At 42.0% G+C, this 20,646-nt stretch overlaps 1 protein-coding gene across 1 annotated transcript; it reads right to left on the bottom strand.

The window, feature by feature from the left end:
* Positions 1-986: 986 nt before the first annotated feature.
* nhlrc2 (NHL repeat containing 2) lies at positions 987-20,536 on the bottom strand. The gene is made up of 12 exons (XM_076760125.1): positions 20,351-20,536; positions 18,669-18,821; positions 15,174-15,223; positions 13,973-14,378; positions 12,744-12,865; positions 12,520-12,649; positions 10,335-10,428; positions 9,862-10,093; positions 7,382-7,504; positions 6,946-7,155; positions 6,520-6,733; positions 987-3,939 (listed from the first exon to the last, which is right to left on the bottom strand). Exons 1-12 carry the CDS (start codon positions 20,523-20,525, stop codon positions 3,677-3,679), a joined length of 2,172 nt encoding a protein of 723 aa, XP_076616240.1. The 5' UTR covers positions 20,526-20,536; the 3' UTR covers positions 987-3,676.
* Positions 20,537-20,646: the final 110 nt, after the last annotated feature.

Here is a 20,646-nt window from a genome sequence, read left to right as displayed (position 1 = left end):
TCCAGCACCTTTTTTTCCATTTGTCATATTACATATAAATGATATAAAAAATTAAGGTACTTGTACTTTGATTGAGTATTCCCCCAAATTCTCCTGCATTTAAAACTCTCTTCAATTAGCTGGAAAATGCATCGTCCCAAAACTGAAAACAAGCTGTTTTTTTTTTTTTTTTTTTCTGACCCCATGAAAGGTTGACCTTTTAGAGACATGTGGTTCTCACAGGACAGCGATGCTCCAAACACATGATGCTCTTAAAGAAAATGATGCATTGCTGTAGATTAAACTAGTCAGCAGTATATAGAGTAATTAAAATGATCTAAACCTTAAACAACTACAGCAGTAATCAGCTATAATAATAAAACACTGACAGGGACCATTTTACTGATAGTACTTAGATACTTTTACTTAAGTGAAGTAATATTAAGTAGTATGTTTTTTCAGTCTGGTATTGCTACTTTTATTAAGTAAATGCTCTGAATATTCCTCCACCACTGCTGCTCTTGGAGTAAAACACTGTCTCCATCGCTTTTCATGATGTAAATATAACTCTTAGCAGACTGAGAAACCCACTACAGTCTGATTTTTGTCACATGACTCTAAACATGGAGCCTTGCTTCTGCAAGTAGAACTTTGTTTATGACTGAGAACCAGCCCGGGCGGCTGTTACTTCAGTATGATGAGGAAAATTGAGGCCGATGCGCGTGCAAAGAATGGCACATATGAGCCGTATTTAGTGTTGTCTGAGGTCAGCTTGCATTGTGACATATTTAAGAGGGAGCTGGCTCATTAGTGAAATATCCCACATAGCAGACCTGCTGCCTTTCAGTGTATTGATGTAGTAATTACACTGAGGCTACCTTGATTCTCAAAGGCTGGAAATATGTAAAGGGAATGTGAGAAGAATTTGTATGGAATTGCAGCAATGCTCTCTGAAGGAAAACAAAACCTCCTACTCAGCGCACACACACACAAAAAAAAAAACAGACTACATAAAATTCTTTTATTAGTTTCCTCTTGCTTGGTTGCATTTTAAAGTGCAGGGTTGAGAAGCAGATGTGTTATCAAGGTCCCCCTGAAGAGGCCAAATCGTGCCAAAATGTGCCCGAAAAGGCGATACAGCGAGAAGAAAATCAAGTGAGAGCTGGAAAACAATGTGAGGAACTTAATGCCCACCAGCAGCAACTCAAGCTCATTACTGTTCATTAAAAATGCCAGAGGGATAACAGAGCTGAGAAAGCGCACTGGCAAAACTTCCATTCGAAATAAATAACTTGTGGGAATAAAACATTTCTCCCATTGCAGGAACACAATGTTATTGCTTTTGATACGATTTAAGTGTCATCGGTTTCACGCCATCCATACGGTAACGCCTCCGTGGAAGGCACTTGGGCCGAGTGATCCAAACCAAATAAAAACAGTCTGAAGAGCACAATTATGTTATGAGGCGCGATGACAGCGATGATTATCAAAACACTCAAAACAGCTCGTAACTTTGCAAACAAAAAAGGGATAATGACAATAACAACGTCCATAATATCACATCATATTACACAACATATCACGGTAAAGCATTATTAGAGCATCTAATGGAGTGTACAAATGCTTGATGGTGAGATTTTAATAAGACTCTTTATACAAAGTCCCTCCTGGTGCACGAGCTGCAGTCAGTCTGCGGCATCAGTTCACTGGAGGTTGCTTCCCTTATCGAAAACAGGCACTTTATTCATTACTGAGATAAGAGCAATATTTCATTAACGGTATCAAAAGAGCCTCTTGCGTTATGAATAATGATAATCAAAAGTATAATCAGTCATGCAAAGAGCGGAGACACAGAACAAAGCTTTAAGGTGTGAGTGTAACCGTTAAGAGACAGTGAGCTTAAGACTACTCAATCTGTGGTGACACGATCAGTATGGAGACGAAGCAACCACATACACACACACACACACACACACAAACATATAAATATATATATAGTGAAGATGTGAACTTACACTCTGGAGTATCACATTTCTAATATATTACTGATGGTTAAAAAAAAAGATGGAGTCTGTGCATAGATAACTTCTCCTCACCCTCTCAGGATTAAAAGCAAAGGTTTGAGCATTTCAGTTTCTCATCCCATGAAAGCCTCTTGGGTTCTCAACATCATATTTTCGAGAAACTGCAACGACATTAGCATCTAAAAGCAATGCTTGTGCAAGCAAAGGCAGAATAAAACTAGTCTTTCCTCCTGTGAATCACATACCAGCTTTTTTTTTTTATTATTCCTACTACATTTTACATTAAAGGCTCAAATATTCATCATTAACTAGTTGCTTATTAGCGTGCATATTTGTAGCATAAAGGCTCTTTATAAGACATTATAAAACACTTATTAATGCCTTATTCTGGAAGTTAGAATCATTAAAATGATAAATGATGAACAACTTCCTTACTTACTATCAATATGCAGTAATTAGGAGGTTATTGAGGGAAAACTCTTAGTTAATGGCCTGGTACTTGCAGAATATGGTCATGCAGAAAGAGGCATTAATAAGTGTTTATAATGTCCACTAAAGAGCCAATATGCAACATTCATGCTAATAGCAAATAATAATTGTGAATATGTGAACCTTAAACTAGCAACAGACACGTTTTTTGGCTTTAACATATCATTATGAAGTACATGTTGATTACATAATGTAACGGCTGTAGAATAATGACACCCTCAGCATTTAGACTGGTTCCCAAAAAGCCTCACTCTTGTCTGTCATCAGGTACGATCTCCTAGAAAACTGAAGCCTGACTGGTGATCCAGTCAGCTGGAGCTGCTTCTCTCTGCTTTCACGTCTCCATTAGATTAAATAAATGAATGAACTCACTATTTTTCCTCCATGTTTTCTTCTACACCCTCCTCCGTCCCGGTGCTAACCGCTGCTCTAGTTACTTGTTTGCACGAAACAATACTCAAACTATATCATTACTCAATGGAAAATTATGACAATTTCTGAAGCAGAACTTCTTGGAAGTTGTAGGGGGGAAAAATATTTGGTGCACAACATCTGAATGTAAATAAGCCCGTCTTTGAAATTCCCATCCATCTGGTGGTTCAGGTGAAAATATGAAGCCGATCAGAGATTTCAGCTTTTACTTTGTTTTCAACATTTGAAAGTATTTCAAATCCTGCAGAACATCATTAAATCTGTTTACTTGTCTACTCATCCATGACACCGTCATCACCACCTGCCAATTAGGTTATCATAATTTCTAGGTTTCTCATTAAATCCACAGAATACCTTCTTTTTTTTTTTTTTTGCATTCTTGTCGTCCCTTGAGTGTTTTATAGATAAGACGGTAACTTTTATCTATAAAAATTGTGTTTTCTTACAGTTACTTGGTACAGCCAGTTGCATAGTTGCATAGTTTCCAAGACGCCTGGGGATATAACTATTTAAATTCTTATCAATAACTGTCAAACTCAGTCAATGATATTAAAGCACACTACTGGGGGGCTTCTGAGTGGTCTGAAATGTAATTCTCCTGAAAATCAGGTCTGTATGACTGTCAGACAATCTGTCTTTTCCTTTCCCAGAACTATGAACAAACCAGGCGTTAGCTGAGCTGAGAAGTACAACTGATGTTTCAACAACACAGAAAGTGTTGATTCTGTGGTGACTAAAACAGTTAAGAGGTTTCAGAAGGCATGAGCCCACACCACAGTGACGTCCTCCTCTCCAGGTTTGGCACTTATTTGAAGAGGCTGGGTGAAGGAGGCTGCCTTCATCATACACGTGTTACCTGTTTCCACACAGTAATACACCCATACACCCAGAGTCAGGCTTGGATTGCTGTTTGAGTCCTTTAGAACAGCTGGCAGTTTGGTTGAGATGGAGAGAGGCTTCGACAGATCCACGATGTCACCAGTAACCGCCGAGCTCTCAAGCAGCCACTCGTAACCTGTGGAAAAAAAAACAGGAAACTGAATTTTCCAGTCCTAATGTTATCAAAGAGGCCAAACAGATGTCTGACATCTGACTGATGAGGAAACACATGAAGTCTTACAAACAAGAGTCAGCAGCCATGCTGCTGCAGCAGAGGCCGCACTTCGACACAGAGGGGCTTTCAGCTAATGCTAATGCCACCATGCTAACATGCTCGCTTAGCAATGCCAACTCAACATTTGATTTGGTGCTTGAATAAAGATTTAGGAAATCACCACAGGTCACCAGATGTCATGGTAAACCATCCAGTGTCAACTTGCTGGTGGTGCTAGATGAAAAGCTGGGCCATCACCACAGTCATTGGGACAAACCCTCAGGGGACCATGAATGTCTACACAAAATTTCATACCAATCCATCCCATGGTTGTTTTTTCAGCCTGCACCAAAGCGGTGGACCGACCAACTGACTGACATTGCCATCCCCAGAGATGCACGGCTAGCATAGTTAAAAAACACATCAGTCCTTCGCTTGGACGCAGATCACTCCCAATGTGCCGCGTCGTGAAGGACAAATGTGTCTGTATGAAAATATCTGTCTGGCGTCTAAATTTATGGTTGAGTGTGGCAAGGCGCACTCGCTCATGTCTGAGCATTACACAGCGCTGCTAAATGGAGTCCTCTTCAACATCAGCCCAAACCCGAATAGCCGTACTGAATCAAACAGGGTGAGGACATGAATTCACTGAACCACTGGGGATATTTTTAGAAACAAACACACATCGAAAGAGACATGGACACTGAAAGATAAATGAAAGTCGAAACAAAAAAGCCAGAACTTCAACTGTGAGAAAATATTATGCTGGAGAGACAGTCAAATCCATGCCAGTGGTGATTAATGAAGCCGATGCCTAACATGAGGTCCCAGGGAAGCCATTTCTAAAAAGCCACTGAAAAACAATTTAGATCGGCCGCGCACTTCTAACTTGATCCATTAAAATTCCTGCCTCTGCTCTGATGTGATCAGCATAAGTCTAGACTGCATATAATCGGACAGCGGAGGATCACGTAACATAGCCTGGTAGCTAATTATGTGAACTAAGGCATGTCGTCTTATCGAAATGTTCTAAAAATAGCCCGCTGATATGGCTGACTGCATGCTGCATCGCTCACAATGACGGAAACACTTTTGTTCCAAACCTAATGAACGGACCATTGACCACATATCTCAAATCACTTCACACTCGATCCCAGGGTCAGACGACTGTTGATTATAATTTGAGAACTCTGAACAAAGCCCTTTCAATGGTATTAATCAGTAAAAAACCCATATATTACATTGTCCATGCCACGTCAAACCTTCACTGGTGCTTTAAGAGTCCCAAACTGATCTAAGTATTCTTCAGTCCCTCAGATGAGAACCAGCAGTCCCAGACGTGGGCCGGCACAGTGAGAATCTGCTTGTTGTACAGTGAAAATGAAGGTTAAGCATCATTCACTTCCATTATTTTTTGACAGAATCGTGGATTACCGACCAAAATAAAGCCAAGTGGGAGAGGTTGAGAGGCTCACATCCAGAGCAGGGTTAATACAAATGTAGAGAACAAGTTTGGGTTGCAACTGAAGATTTTTTGCCCACTTTTGAACCTACTGAAAACAACAGCAGGGCCTGTCCTAATATGAATTAATCATGACAAATGCACCTTCACTACGGTAGCCAATTCCTGAAGTGTGGAAATGGGATTCATCTGTTTTCACGAGCACTTCCTGAGCGTCCTCTTGCTCAAATTCCTCCACCTCTCCTCAATGAATCTTACACAGTAGATATTAATCACGTCTTTGTCAAATACAGCTGTCTTTTCAGAACGTAGTATTCGCTAAACCAAGCGTAACTAGACGCAGCATGGAGCTGCAGCAAAGGCAATACTTGGTATACAAAGAGTTTGCGCTGGTTCTCCTTTACCCTTTGTAAAACCCAAGGCTCGAGAGCAAAAGTGTGAAGAACTGATAAGCGTTTGAACGTGTCCTGCAAGCTTTAGCATGTCCAGCTAACTAGCGTGCTACCTACAGCAGTAATGCTAACACAGTGTTCGTTGTCTGATCTTAAATTCTCCCTTTTCACACTGGTCTGTCTGTGATACTTGGGGTAACTTTTGTGTGGCAATCCAAAAACAATGGTACTCATTTATTTCTCTTATATATGAATAACCTCAGTGTTTTAGCGTGAGATCATGTTTACGGCCAATGAATGCATATTGAAAACACTTTCATCGGGTCCTTTGCTTCGAAATGAGTCATATGGTAGTTTTCAGCCAACTCATGGAGATAATGCTCTCTAGCTGGCTAACCTGCTTTTGTTGACCGATGTGTGTGATCATTCAGCCACTGTTTCAGAAATGACTGAGAATTTAGATGGTGAAATCTGCCACTGTTATCACTGTAAACTGCATATAATGGAAAACTTGACGGGAGCAGCGACAGCAAAAGGGGCGAGTCAAGATGCCTTTCAGGGGCATGAAGTCAAATGTACTTGCGGGATAAATGTGAATAAAACATTTACATGGGTGACATTTGTAACGATGATCGAACTGTGTCTCACCCTCAGCTGAGAGAGCCCAGCAGCTGGGGGCCTCTTCAGTCAGTTTGGTTCCTTCTGGAAGCGACAGAGTGAGTGAAATGATGAGAGTCTGGCCCGCAGACACTGTCACTGGTGGCATTTCTTTCCTGGCAGCTGATTTAGGCAGCGTGGGGGCTTTGGCAGGACCCGAAGGCTTTGAAGATACCGAGTCTGTGCAGTCCATGGAGATGGGGAACTGGAGAGGAGAGATATTTGGACGTTTGGATTAAAGGGGAGCGATGAGAGCGCTCTTGACACTTGACGTCCTTTCTTTGTACCCTTCTATCCAAACTCTTCTACTACAAAAGCTTTTAGGATAGATTAATGACACACACGTAGACGAATTGTAAAGTGCTTTCTCAAGGTTGGAAGTGAGCTCATACACTCAGGCGCACAGACAGGTCTTACCACAGAGACGGTCTTGGAGGCCAGGTCCAGCATTTTGACTTGGTGGTTGTTGGTATCGGCCACGTAGAGAAGCTTGCCGCTGTCTCCAACACAGATCCCTCCGGGTTCATTGAAGCAGGATTTGTTAAACTCAGGGCCCAAAGCATCTCCGGCCTCTCCGGTCCCTGCTAATGTGCTACACTGCTTTGTCTTTGGATCCACTACCTTGATCTGAACATAATCACACAGGCATATAAACAAAGTCAAACAAAAGGAAAAGGGTTATTAAAAAAGAAAAAAAAAAAACAGTCAAGTGCTCCCTATGGTTTTAGATCAAAAGAAGATACACACTTTGTGCATGCACTCAGCAACCTAAAGGAATCCATTATGATGAACAGAGGCATCATGTCAGCACACTGCAGCTTTGAACTACAGCCTTGTGACATGCAACAGGTACCTTGTGGTTGTAGGAGTCGGCCACATAGAGGAGGCTTTGTTCCGGAGCCCAGGCAACACCGAGGGGGTGCTGCAGCTTGGCATCAACCCCCTTTCCATCTACATCCCCGAAAGCGAACAGATTCTGGTTCAAAGGAGACAAAAGTTTCAGAAGAGATCACATGAAGAGACAGAAGCGTACAGATGCTCATACTGCAGCTTGTGACACTGATGTCTACCGTAACATAGGTCAAAGAACAGAATGTAGAAGCCAAACCTCTGAAGACAGGAGGCTTTTTAAGCATCATGGTGCAGGACTTTCTTATGAAACTCCAAGCCGAGGCCTTGCTCATATACTGTAAATGAGGAGTTTTCATTTTAAGGACACTTCAAAACATGAAAGCAACATCGGCTTCATTATCTTCAAAGGTCTTTGAATAATTCACACAAGAACAGTGACACAAGAATCAATATGCCACATTTGTAAGAAACACCAGAAAGATTACAATATCTTTAAATCGCATTAGTTACTGTGCTGTGCTGGATGAGTCTGAGGTATATGAGAAGCTTTGAACAAAGTGTGGTAACACAAATGATAAATGTCACTGAAATATTACAAAGGGGAACGTTATGGCGAACTACAATGCTTCAAATATGGATGTTGCTGCAAAGAAGCTACAAACTGTAAAACATGGATGCTTCACACACATCTTCAACCCGGCAGCAGCACAGACGATCTCTCCAGTCAGCACAGTTCCAAGGTGGACGCCAGGATCAGTGTCACCAACTCAGTATCTGACCAAATGTGAACTATGGTCACAGTCTCCCCTTCTGTTCCCGATCATGGTGTTTAATAACGGCCAGAAAAGTGTTTTTGCAGAACATTATGATGTCACACTGAAGCTGACCTTTGAATATAGATATAGATGACCTAAAAAAGACAGCAGCTTAGTAAGTGATTTAAAAAAAATAAAATAAAAAATCAAGGAGCCTGGAAATTATCAAATGATGTCCGGATGGAACATACGTTGATGAAAGCGTACTGCCAATTAACGTGCAAACATGAGACCCTGTTTTACGTTTGATTGTCTCAGTTTAACAGCTCAAACGTCTATGGGCAGCAGACTATGCTAATGGTTTCTGCTGACTCATTGCTTAGCTGAATAAACTGTATATGACTCTCCAGTTAATTACTCCCCATTCTTGTGTGTGACTACAAGCTTTAGAGCTCTTGGGACTTTCCAAAAATACACCAATGTGGCAGGAAAGAAAAAAAAAAAAAACTACAGCAGAAGGACTGTGAGGACATGAAAGTACCACCAAAAATTGGTGGTACTTTCAAGCTTCAGGCTTCAGCAACAAAACAACAGCGGCTGTGTTTAATCCTGGCTTTTTTTCTTAAATCAATACTTTCTATCTATAGAGAAAAGGCCCTGAAACCTTGTGATTGCCTTGCAGTTATCGAAAGCTTTGTGCCCTCTCTAAAATATAATGGGCCTAGAAGGCATCTACTCCCCTAACCCCAGTCTGACACTGTTAACTTTGTGGAGATTAAGTTATTGCTAACCGATACTGCTAGCTAACCTTACAGCTCAGCCGAGGAGGACGCCATTAATGCTCACATCCCCCGCTGTCATGAACGTCTTGTTCAAGATGTATGCTTCCTTCTGCGTAGTGATACGCTTGGTGGAAAGAAAACAGTTCCTATATGAAACTGCTCACAACAAGGTTGAACTGTTGAAGTGTTTTCAGTGGCTGCACATGTGGTAGATTAATGTGCAGGTTTTCCAGGTTGTGTTTGCTGCTGATGAATGGTGGCAGAGTCACAACGACAGGACACATTATCATTGAAAGTACTGCATGAGAGCTTATTCAGTACTTGCAGTCTTCTTTTGAGAACGGACTTTAAACCTGCAGTGCGGAACTTTTGTTCCCTCCTTTGACAGCGAGAGTAATTACACAAACAGTGTCGATGTGCTTATGACGCCATAGGCGCCGCCATATGGCCAAACCAATCACTGCTGCTTGACGCAAAACACATCACGTCCAGCGCACCAGTGTGGAAACGTCACCACAGACACCAGATTTTAAAAATCAGGTATCCTGGAAAATATGGACAGCTTTACATGGAAGTGATAGGCTTCATCAGCATTGTGTGAACTCGTGTGGCGAGGGCTTGAACAAGAGATGGATGATCATTTAGCACTCGAGCTTTAAATTCTACTCTACCTTCTGTTTAAGCTGTTGTTCACTGCATTGTCGTTAAAAAGAAACGAAAGTCTCCATTTACAGAAACGAAACAAAACAAAACCCCGACTATTTAAGAGAGAACTAATGGACCTTAAATTAGCCAAAAGGAAAAGTTCATTAAAACCACTTCGGATGCACTTTAAGCTCTGTGGCTGGTCTGTTTAAAGGTAATTGCTACAAACCAGCTGAAAAGTAAAGAAATAAACTAAAAAGTGCCTAGTAGAAGAAAGAAATGGTCAGTTGCACACTAACCATGGGGTCTCTCTCTCCACCAACCAGCAACTTGACGGCTCCGTCCTTCAGCGCCAGCGTGCGGATGGTGCTGCTTTCGCTATCGGCCACGTACAGGCAGCTCCAGGGCTCCTCCGGGGCCAACGCCAGGCCCGAAGGCTGAGCAAAGCCAGCCTTGTGTGGGTAGGAGTTGTTTCGGTTCTCCTCGCTGCCGCTGCCCGCCCATCGCACACATGTGCCTGCCTTGAACTCACTGGGAGATAGGAAAACACTTAGAGATGCTAAAGTTAGATTATTAGTGATTAATGCCGACATATTAGTACACAATGTTTATCGCTGATTTCCTGTACGACACGCATGTATAAACCAAATCATGTGGGCGAGTTTTTATTTGCTTTTTACTCCTTTTATTCTTAGAAGAGAATTATTAGTGGCTTTAAAGCATGGCCGCTGCCAACTGGCCATGGTGGTCATGTACTGTATCAGTCTCTCACCTTCCTTTGGGCAGTTTCCCATCTGCCAGGAACAAAGCCCAGATCTGGTGGGTCCCTGCCATGGCTATCCACAGCACGTTATCTTCAACGCCGCCTACACACATATGAACCAAACACAGAAACCAACACGTGCACAAAAACACACTCTGTGAGTTGAGAAAACAGGAAGCTTGTGTCACTGCTTTTGGCTCTCTACTAGTCACCCTCAATATCACCCAGTGGTGCTAATATTTGCTAAAAGGTGCACTGCAAAAAAAAAAAACTGCAAAATAAATAAAGGAATCCATTCGTTTTGTATGATTCCAAAGAAGTGTCTCTACTGATCTGGTGATTTTGGAAAGCTGCGATTGTTTGGTGTCAGAAACGACTCAGAAATGCAGCCTGTGTGATAGACGCCATATGCCGCCTCAAATGCACCCCCCCAGAGACAACGCCGTCATCATGATGGATGCACATACAGTATCTCCGATGTATCTTTAATGCTGCACTGAGCTCAGCCCTTCTTTATCACATCTGGTGGACTGTCAGGAGCATCTGATGATTCTGGCACCTGACTCCCAGCATCAGTGTCACTGTGGCCCTTCACAGTTCAAAAGGGGTGAGGTCCCCTATTTTAATTATACATGCACATGGTGAATAGATCATGAATATGCACCGAGTGTTTCGATGCACTCTCAGAGGACAATGTTAGTGGAGTCATACCACATCCTCAGACCATGTGGCGATGTGCAAACCAGCAGGTTGTGTCATCCATCAACATGTGCAGAGAGTGTGTCTGACTGATTACCCCTTACCTACAGGCTGTAATGGCAAAATAATTGCCCTAAAATCCCTGTAATTAATATTCAAAATTCACATGGCTACAATCAATCATCCAATCACCATTGCCCTAAACCGTAAACTAACTGTTGATGAGAACAGTACTCGCCAGAGGCAGAGCAAACAACTCTGTGAGTGTCTGCAACTGTCTGCTCTTCCAACACCTCAGGCTTGAAGAAGCGCTAACAGTAAACAATGTTAACCTGAGGCAAGAGAGTTGTGAGAAAAACAGACCAGATAATCATTGAGCGCAAATGCTGGTTTATCGTCCTTTGACTAGTTCTAAAATTAAGCAAATAAATAACTCCCTAATGAAGGACGCTCCTAGAGTGAGGAATACAAAGAATCAATTTAAAATCTCTTCCATTTCTTCCAAAACATGCAGCGAATACAGCAGCAACTGACGGGCGTGTGCGTACATGCATCTCTCTGCGTGACCACAGGTCTTTGCTGGCCGACTTCAAATCTGCACTCTGAACGCTTGCAGGCATCAACACCTGAAGGCGACGCAAGACATACGTCTAAATTTAGAGACAGAAGGTGTGAGTTAAAAAAGCTTTCTGCTTTGATAGAAAAAGGCACAGAGTGGCAGATATTAAAACTAATGACGAAGAGGCTCTGAATGCCGAGTCCAAAAAAAATAAAAGCGGAGCGTTTGCAGAGACTGTGATTTTTGAAGTGAAGGTCTTGGATTAGGGTGGGAGAATATGAAAGACCTTGTCAGGGAGTTTACAGTTTGTGACTTGCATCAATTTGACTTATCATTGATGTTTGTCCTGAAAGTGTTTCAGCAGGACTAAAATGAGGATTCTGGCAAAGGGGTTTATTTAGATCCTATAGTTAGAAACATCTCTTCCAATAACATAATTAGTCCATTCAACTGTCTATCAATCAATCATGAAAGGCTGTTTTTTAAAAATTAATCTATTGCGATTAATCGTGTAAATCTTGGAAACTGTAATATTTTCTTTATACAACGTAATTTTATTTCATTCAAGAAAATAATAATAATACTAACAATGCCAAGTGTTTGTGTGTGTTGTTGGTTCACTCTAATTGCACTTAATATGCAACTTGCAAACTGCTCCAAAGGTGTGATCACACCAGAATTCACACCCCCAGTCTTTGAAACAGGGGAGAAATAAAGTCACTTCCTGTTGTTAACAGACTCTCCCTCCTTCACCTTCACCTCACTCTAACTGAGACAGGCTGGGGCTGACCTCTCTCTGTCTGTCTCTCTCTCTCAGGGTTTACTCGTTGTAGCATGCAGAGAGAAAACAAACAGCGCAAATGGACAGGATTGCGTATGTCAGGCGATGAGAACAAAGGCAGGCACAGAGCGAAATAGCACCGTCATAAGACTCACCGGCATTGCCGAGGGTCACGTCCCAAGGAGAGCTGATAGGCTGCTGAGGTCCCGTGGCCCCCCCATCTTTGTCTGTGCCTTGAGCGCCCACTCCAGCTAGAGTACTGACTCTTCCCTCCAACAGGTCAATCTTATTGACAGAAAAACATACAAACACGAAAAGATAAGCATCTCGAGAGAGAGAGAAAAAAGCTGATATTTCAAGAGAGACCTTAGGGCACTACCTTTCGGATCAGGTGGTTTTCTGTATCGGCCACATACACAGTGTCTCCTTTCATGGCCACACCTTGAGGGGAGTTAAAGGAAGCTTTGGAAAAGTCGCCGTCTTGTCTCCCGCTCTCAGGCCCTGGGACAGAAGTGATAATCCAGTGAAAATGATGGTATTGTAGTCTTTTTTTCTCCACCGAAGCTCCTTAAATGACTGCACTGAAACCCTTGTACAACATGGATGTTTAAGTTTCTGGTGGATCCTCTCCGTCATCACTGTTAAAACAGCTCTGCAGGGAAATTTGTGCATCTTCAGACTCGACATTCTCACATATTTAACACTTATTTTGCGTGAAATTAAGCACCTGTGGTACCTCCATAAGCTTTTGACATTTTTAAAAACATCACTTTCCTTTGAGTTAGTTCGACAGCGGAAAAAGGGGAAGATATGACAGGTGATGCTAAGATTCCTGCTCCAGCGGATGTGTACAGGCACACTTGCCCATTTACAGCTGGAGCACAGGTGGCCTTCCATTTCTGTAAGTGGATTCATTATTTAAATTTGTGACCGTGGTGTCTTTAATCTAATGTGCTTCTACTGCACGTAACGGATTTGCTCAGGAACACATGCTCTAGTTCAGGTTACACGGAGGACAAAGCCGTCTGAACCGCAGCTCATTGTGAGTCCAGAACAAAAACACAGACGTATTTTAGGAATCTGTCCTAATACGCAGCATCTTTAAGATTCGCTTGATGCTTTGAACCTCTTGCGCAGATATAAATATTTGTCATCCTGTGTGAGATTAGGCATGACTGGGGTCAACCTAGATAAATAATGCATTCCCCCCCTCATTTTGTCCACATGTAGCTCAGTGCCAGTTTCCAACATGTACTCGTCCCTGCTGTTGCCAAACTCTCTGTTGGTCTAGGCACAACACAGACTGCCATGTGGCTCCTCTGAGGGTTGTTGAGGCATGTGAGTCCTCTAAAAATACCAGTTTGTTTAATATTGTTGCTTCATTTGTGCAGATTCTAATTTTTGCAAAACAAAAACAATATTTTTTTTTCCATCCCAAACTCATTTAAGTAGCTCATATTAGAAAGATTTATGTGCTTTTCTCTCAAAATGCTGTAGAGTGGAAGTATGAGGATTGAATACCAGTGAACATTCAATGCACATTTTAGCATTTAGCCCATTAAATATCCACTACACTTACACTGCATTCACCTGTTTCCTACCTCTTACCTCCTATGACATGCAACAGCTGTCTGGTCGAGGACACCACCAGAATTCGGTGATGTCCGGTGTCTGCTATGACCAGCCTTTTCTTGCTGTTGTCTATGGCCACTTTCCCAGGAAAAGACAGGATGCTGGGTGGCAGGGAGTCTCGGTACAGCTTGATCCCCACGGCGTGCGTCTTCAGCAGGCCCTGCTCCCCGTAGTAACGGATGGCAGTGTCAGTAAAGAGGGTCAGCTTGTCACGGTGGCCTTCGCCCACCAGGGAGAAGAGCAGGTTGCCACGTGGGTCCAGTAAGACCAGCGTGGGCCAGCAGGACACCTCGAGTTCGTGCCAGAGGTGCGCCTCGCTGTCGTTCACCACTGGGTGGCAGATGTCATAACGGAGCACGGCGCTGCGGACGTTGTCCAAGACCTTTGAACAGTTGGCGACAAACATAGACAAATGAGAAATTCATTTATCTGCCAGTTCATTTCTCCATTATTCAATTCATCAGTTTGACAGAAAAAAAGTTTTAATTTCCAAGAGCTGAAGGTGACATCTTCAAACTGAGAGATGTCCAAAATCACATATGAAAGAAAAGCATCAAATCCTTGAAATTCAGAAGCTGGACATTTGGAAAATGTTTTATAAAAAGACAGGATGTATGATACTCAGGCTTAAGCACAAAGAATATCTGTAGAAATGAAAACTCTGACTCAAAATGAGAATCACCAATACAGTCTGTTATTCTTTCATCAAAAAACTAACTTCTGTTTTTGACAAACAAGTATGGAAAGAACTGAGTGTATCAAGCACATTCCTTCCCTGAGGTGAGCAGCAGGAGCGTAGAGATTATTCTGCTGTCGTGTACTACTGTGTGCCACACTGGCAAACAGCTTCATAAAGAATAAAGACAGTTCAACACTATCAGCAGTTTCTTAGAAATCGGAGCATGTTTTCTGGCCTCAAACTGATCACAATTTTAGCTTCAGTAGATCAGGAGAATATCATCTGAGCTGCCAAGACCAGACTCTTATACTGGTGTAACATTACAGATTAATGCTGCGGTGCTTTGATTTATTGCTTGGGGAAAGAGCGGTTCATGTTGACAAAGTCTGCTATCATACGCAAATTAACAGCGCTCCCAAAATTACACATATATATAAGAAAGCAGAACCACAAGTGTGCCCAAAGGGTAAAATGATGATGAATAATGAAAAAACTTACCTTTTCATTGGGGAATTTAGCTGAGTGTACACCAACAATAACCAATCCATCTGAGAGAGAAATTAAACAGGAAAAATTCAACACAATGGTTTTGACTTAACCGCGCTCACAATCACAACTAGCTGTTTCCAAATTTTCAGGACATATTTTTACTTTTTGAGCTTTATTGCCTCAATAAAAAGCACAATGGCTGTCGGTTTGACACTTAACTGAGAGTTTAACCTGTTGCTTGTTAGTGGAACACACCTGGTAGAATATATTGATAATCAGTAGTTTCTAGTGCAGATCAGGTAGCGACAGCCCACCGCAGTTCCACTCAGAACTGATGGCTGGTTCCCTTTAGCACTAAGCTTCCAAGGATCTCGAGTGAAACTGGTTCAGGAACCAGAGCTAATTTGATAAAAAAAAAAAAAAAAGGAGTAAGTGAGCTTTTTGAGCTTTCATAGCACCTCAAGGCTCGAAGCATTTATCTTGGTTTTTCTCAGTAGATTCCTAACACTATGCTTATTATACACATTATGAGAGTAGCTGGTTACACTGTGTGACACAAGGCCAACGGATGTTCAAGTGTTACTTAACCGAATGGTCTAAAACTGTGGAAAATCCATGTTTGTGATGCTATTTTGAACAGACCCTTTTGCGGAGATAACACAGAAATGTTTTGCAGAGCAGATGTTTCGATAAGCTTACATCCTGTTTCCCAATCTGTGCGGTGCTCTCTGTTGAAACACACGTACTCGTGTTATTCCTTGATTCAAAAACCCCACAATGCCGCATGTCGACAGAGGCAGAGCGGAGCGACAGCAGGGTCAAAGCTGGCCATTCTGAATTGACTGTAGTCACACTGACTCAAGCATGATCGATATCTCAATTAGATAAAATGTAGCTGTCAACCCTTTCACACCCACCTGTCTGAATGAAAGCAAATGGACTGTTTCACATTGTTGCTGGGATAGTTCGCAAGCATTTATTGACTGCCAGACTGCTTTAAACATGAGGAGACACATGCATGCCTTAATATTCATGTAATGTTTCCCAAAACACAATTATTTCTATCATATAATACATAATTGTATATAAAAATCATACACAATCATATAATAAAGTGCTGAAGCTGTAGTCTATCAATTAAAATCATAAAAAAGAGAATTTAAATTGAGCTCATTCCCACTGTAACAGCTGTTAATTTGAAGTAAATTTATTTCTATAATTAATAACAAGCATAACAAGCATGCAAAGGTCTCATATTTGAATTAAAATGCCATCGTCTGTTGGCCCCAGTTGGACATTTCCTTTAGATTACATCACTGAGCTACCCTCAGCAGAGGTAAAAACACACAATTCCAAACCTCTCACTATCTGCAGTGGATTTCATCACCCATGGCCTCTGCCAAGTGGAATCGTACCCGCACAGATTGCAGTGACGATGGGTGGGTGTGGGAGGGTTGGACTGTGGGAGTGACTGGACGCGGTGGCTCCCACACCTCACCGGCCAGAGCAGCAAACAGAATGTACCCATAGCAGTGCCAAAGATAAGGTAAGTGCGATAATGTGTGGTGGCACTGCGGTGTGTGTGCTCTGTATGCCGCCTGGCTCACAACTGACTTTCAAGCTGCACAACTTCCTCAGATGATCCTCTGAAGGGTCAACAGGATGCCAGAGTCGGTCGGATGTGATTAGACCGACCATGGAGTGGCTATATAAAGAGCCATACAGTGAAGTAAAGCAGGGTACAATTATGGCCCCCGTACTCACAGACACTGCAGCTTGGAAACATTTTTAGTAACTGTCTCTTCGCAGCTGAGATAAGGGCCCTCATGCTTTTGGAAAAGAGAAGTACAGTTGATGCACTACAGCTTCTTGGTCCCAGTGAACTTGCACAGGTTTCCATGATGTAGCATGATGCCACACAATAAGGTATGATTAGAATAGGGTTCCCCCAGTAAAGCCAGTCAGGTTGCTACCTCCTCTGAATCTCACTGAAGTGTGACTCATGAATACCTTTAAAAATGTAGTCTGGCAGGCCAATACTGCTTTTTTGAAGTATTCATTTTTTTTATCTGGCACAGGAGGAGTGCCACTTAACTCAAACTTCTGCTCATCAGCATTTTGTCTTCTCTACTTCATTTTCTATTATTGAATGGTAAATCACCACAGGTAGGTACTTCTTTAACTGGGCCGACAACACAAATGCACTATATAAGAAAGGCCAGAGCAGACTGCATCTGCTGAGGAGAGCATATCGACCGCTGACAGGAGGAGACTGAACAGACTGGTTCAGAAGGCCAGCTCTGTCCTGGGATGCCACCTCGACCCAGTGGAGGTGGTGAGAGAAATCAGGATGATGGCTAGGCTATCATCCCTGTTGGAGACATGTCCAACCCGATGCAGGACACTCTGACAGCACTGGGGTGTTATGCTCGTAGCGGCTAACGTAGCCTCAAGCCGCCAGCCTCAAAGTTGAGGAGCTACAGAATGTCTTCTTTCTAACTCCACACCCCCACATTTATTTATTTATTTATTTTTTTCCCCCATTTTCAAAGTTGTAGTTTTCAGCCCCAACTGACGCTGATCAATGTGGCATCACTTGAGAAACTTCACAGACTTCACACAGCTCCTTCTGGAGCCACACAAGGCTTTACACAACACATTTTAACAATGCAGTTGTACTCTCAAAGACCTGTAAACAAACTTTGATGTGTAAAATCGATGAAGTTCCTCTCATAAGACATGCTGTTGCACTGTTTGACATGTTCCCGCATTACCATGAACATGAACACTTTTCCATTTTCAGTCAGTCCAGCATACACCGTCGTGGGGTGTTCACTAGAGCCAGAGGCTGAGTGACGCAGACAGTAGGGAAGTCAAAGCATTGAGAGATGTAAAAACATGTTGTTGGTGTTGGTCTTCTTATTGGATTAATTAAGAATTTATTGGATATATTGAGAATTTATTGAGGAAATAAAAGAATGACATCAGTGTTATCCTTTCAGTTCCAATGTGCCTGTCTTAGATACAAGCCTCTGACATGCAGGGTGTGCTTGATGAAATGGATTTTGAGCACAGATGACAATTTAATTCTACCTTGATGGATTTTTACAGCTATTTGGTGAGATTCCTTTAAAAAATGTGCACACCTGAACATGTGAGAAACCAAACCCAAATAAATAGACAAACATATTGTACTCCAGTTTCCCCTTCTGACCAACTGTGTTTTCCAAGGTACCTTGTAACAACGGACTTCACATGAATATCAAATCATCTCTCATGATTACCATAATTTAACTCATTAATTCATTTGCACATCACTCATTAAGGCCTTTGCGTCTGCTTAATTTTCACAGTGGGAGGGTGATGAGAGGTCTACTTGCTGAGGACATTATGGGGAGATTGGCCTATTTTCTGAAATCATATAGGTTTATTATGGCGTAAATCAGCTAAATGAAGTTGTGACACATGGCTGACTGCTGCTTTGAAGTCAGTGTGAGTCCAAACCTTTGACAGAGTACTTCTTCTCCAGCCGGTGCAGGTCAGGCAGGATGTGCATGCAGTTGATGCAGCAGTAGGTAAAGAAGTCCAGCAGCACCACTTTACCAGCCAGCTCCTTGTTCAAAGACAGAGGCCCCTCCGTGTTGAGCCATTCCAAGCCTGGAGCAAATCACAGAGTGGAAAATGAAGCTGTCATCTTATTAATTATGTTTAGTCACAGTGTAGGCAAATGCGTTACAGTGCGGGTATATCTGTCAGGCGTGATAGTGCATTTACGCTATTATGAAAAAGGTCCACAGATCAAAGCAGCGACTTAGAAGGGCTCATAGCTACAAAAGCATTATAAAGCCATTAAATGCCATAAACTGACTTTTTTCCCCACATTAAACTCACATGCTCTCTATATTGTGTCTGCTAACATTTGTCACAATTAACCTACATGCACTATACATTTGTTTTAATATGTTACAGCATACCGAGCCAAAAAATCCAGCATGAAGTACTTGGAAAAAACACCCTGCCCTCCAGTCTTACACACTGAATGTTCTACTGCCTGTTTGAAAGCCGGTCTTACTTGTGATGCCGTCGAGCTGTGCAATGTCTCCTTCTGATAAAAGTTTCTTAATCTCACTTGACCTGGTTCAATACAGGTTAGATAATTTTAAAAAGGGCTATCCCTCTTTTTTTCCCAGCTTTAATGATGCAATCACAGACCAAGTCGGAGAAAGAAGAAAGACCTCTCTTGACTCTGACTACAGGGTCTTGTTTGCTACACAAAATGGTCATTACACTATGTGCAGCTGCTTTACTTCAGTCTAATGTAGCAATACAGTAATGCCCGCCCAGATTATCTCACAACCCCTTCCTTATTCAGGTGGTCTCATAAACCAAAACCAAAGACCATATATGCCAAATACATACAGAGAGGAACATTTCAAACTTGTGTCTGTTGCACAGTTTTATTCTGATATTTAATATTCTACTGTAGATCCCCATCTGCTGGTGTGATGAGATACTGCCAACATGCTGCACCTCTAAACATGAAGCATTAGAAACATACATTTTTAATGTGCTATATTCGGCAACGGAAGCAGGGGCCTGCCCAGCAATCATGTTTATGAAAATGTCATAAAGAAAAGGCTATTAGCAATATTTAAAATAAATTCTAAGCTAATTTTCAAACTAATTGAGCATTCAAAGCCTTGCATTGGATGTAGACTATAGGTTCTACAGTGGTGCATGTTGACAGAGAATACTGAGTGATGGCGTCCTCATTGTGCCATACTCACTGTTGTAAAGTAAAAACTGGTCCCTGAAGAAAGTATTTGGACAAGGGAAATTGACTGAGGCCTGCTAAACGGAAAACAAAGAAGCATTGCGAATCAATTGTTGCTTCTTATCTGACTGACTGTATCAGCAGTTGCTTTGGGAGTAACGTTAAATAAGATTGCTAGGAATTTTATAGTCACACTTGTGGTTAAAGGGCGTTTGATACGGTGAGAAAGACACATTAACAACGCCAAAACCCGTCAGAGTTGTCTTTTTTAAAAAATATTTAAAAGGAAGAAGGAAAGAGGAGGTATTCATACTGTATGAACATGTCCAGTCCTGTAAAGACATGCACTGTTAGCAAACTCCAGTCAAACTGTAGCATAACTGCTATGTCTAGAGCTGTAATGCGGTCTCACCTGACTGGAAATCGGGTATCTTCAGATCCTCTCTCTCGTCTAGTTTTTTCAAATACTGGTAGACAAGATTTTCTTTCTCTTGTTGTGTCGCAGCTTCATCTAGTGCGATTTCCAGCTGACTTTGGATAGGAAATAAGGTAGAGAGGCTGCACTGTGACGCCATGTTTCCCAACATCAACCAGCTAGCTAGGTGAAGTCACGACGACTATTAATACCGCAAATTCGACACGATAATAAAAAAAAAAATTATCAACCATAAGGCTTTTTTTCTAATTTTCTGCCAACTTTAACTTAAG

The sequence above is a fragment of the Chaetodon auriga genome, chromosome 20, assembly GCF_051107435.1.
Source record: "Chaetodon auriga isolate fChaAug3 chromosome 20, fChaAug3.hap1, whole genome shotgun sequence".
Classification (NCBI taxonomy): domain Eukaryota; kingdom Metazoa; phylum Chordata; class Actinopteri; order Chaetodontiformes; family Chaetodontidae; genus Chaetodon; species Chaetodon auriga.
Note: the sequence above shows the minus strand (reverse complement) of the source record. Positions and strands in the feature narration are given on the sequence as shown.

What these genes read in the sequence shown, in the direction of transcription:
- nhlrc2 (XM_076760125.1), bottom strand. Translation starts at nt 20,525, where the DNA reads ATGTTGGGAAACATGGCGTCACAGTGCAGCCTCTCTACCTTATTTCCT. An exon ending in CGTGACCCTCGGCAATGCCG is followed by an intron (nt 10,429 to 12,519) that starts GTGAGTCTTATG and finishes ATATGTGTGTAG; the next exon opens with GCGGCGTTGAAGATAACGTG. An exon ending in GTGGAGAGAGAGACCCCATG is followed by an intron (nt 7,505 to 9,861) that starts GTTAGTGTGCAA and finishes CCTTTGAACCAG; the next exon opens with AATCTGTTCGCTTTCGGGGA.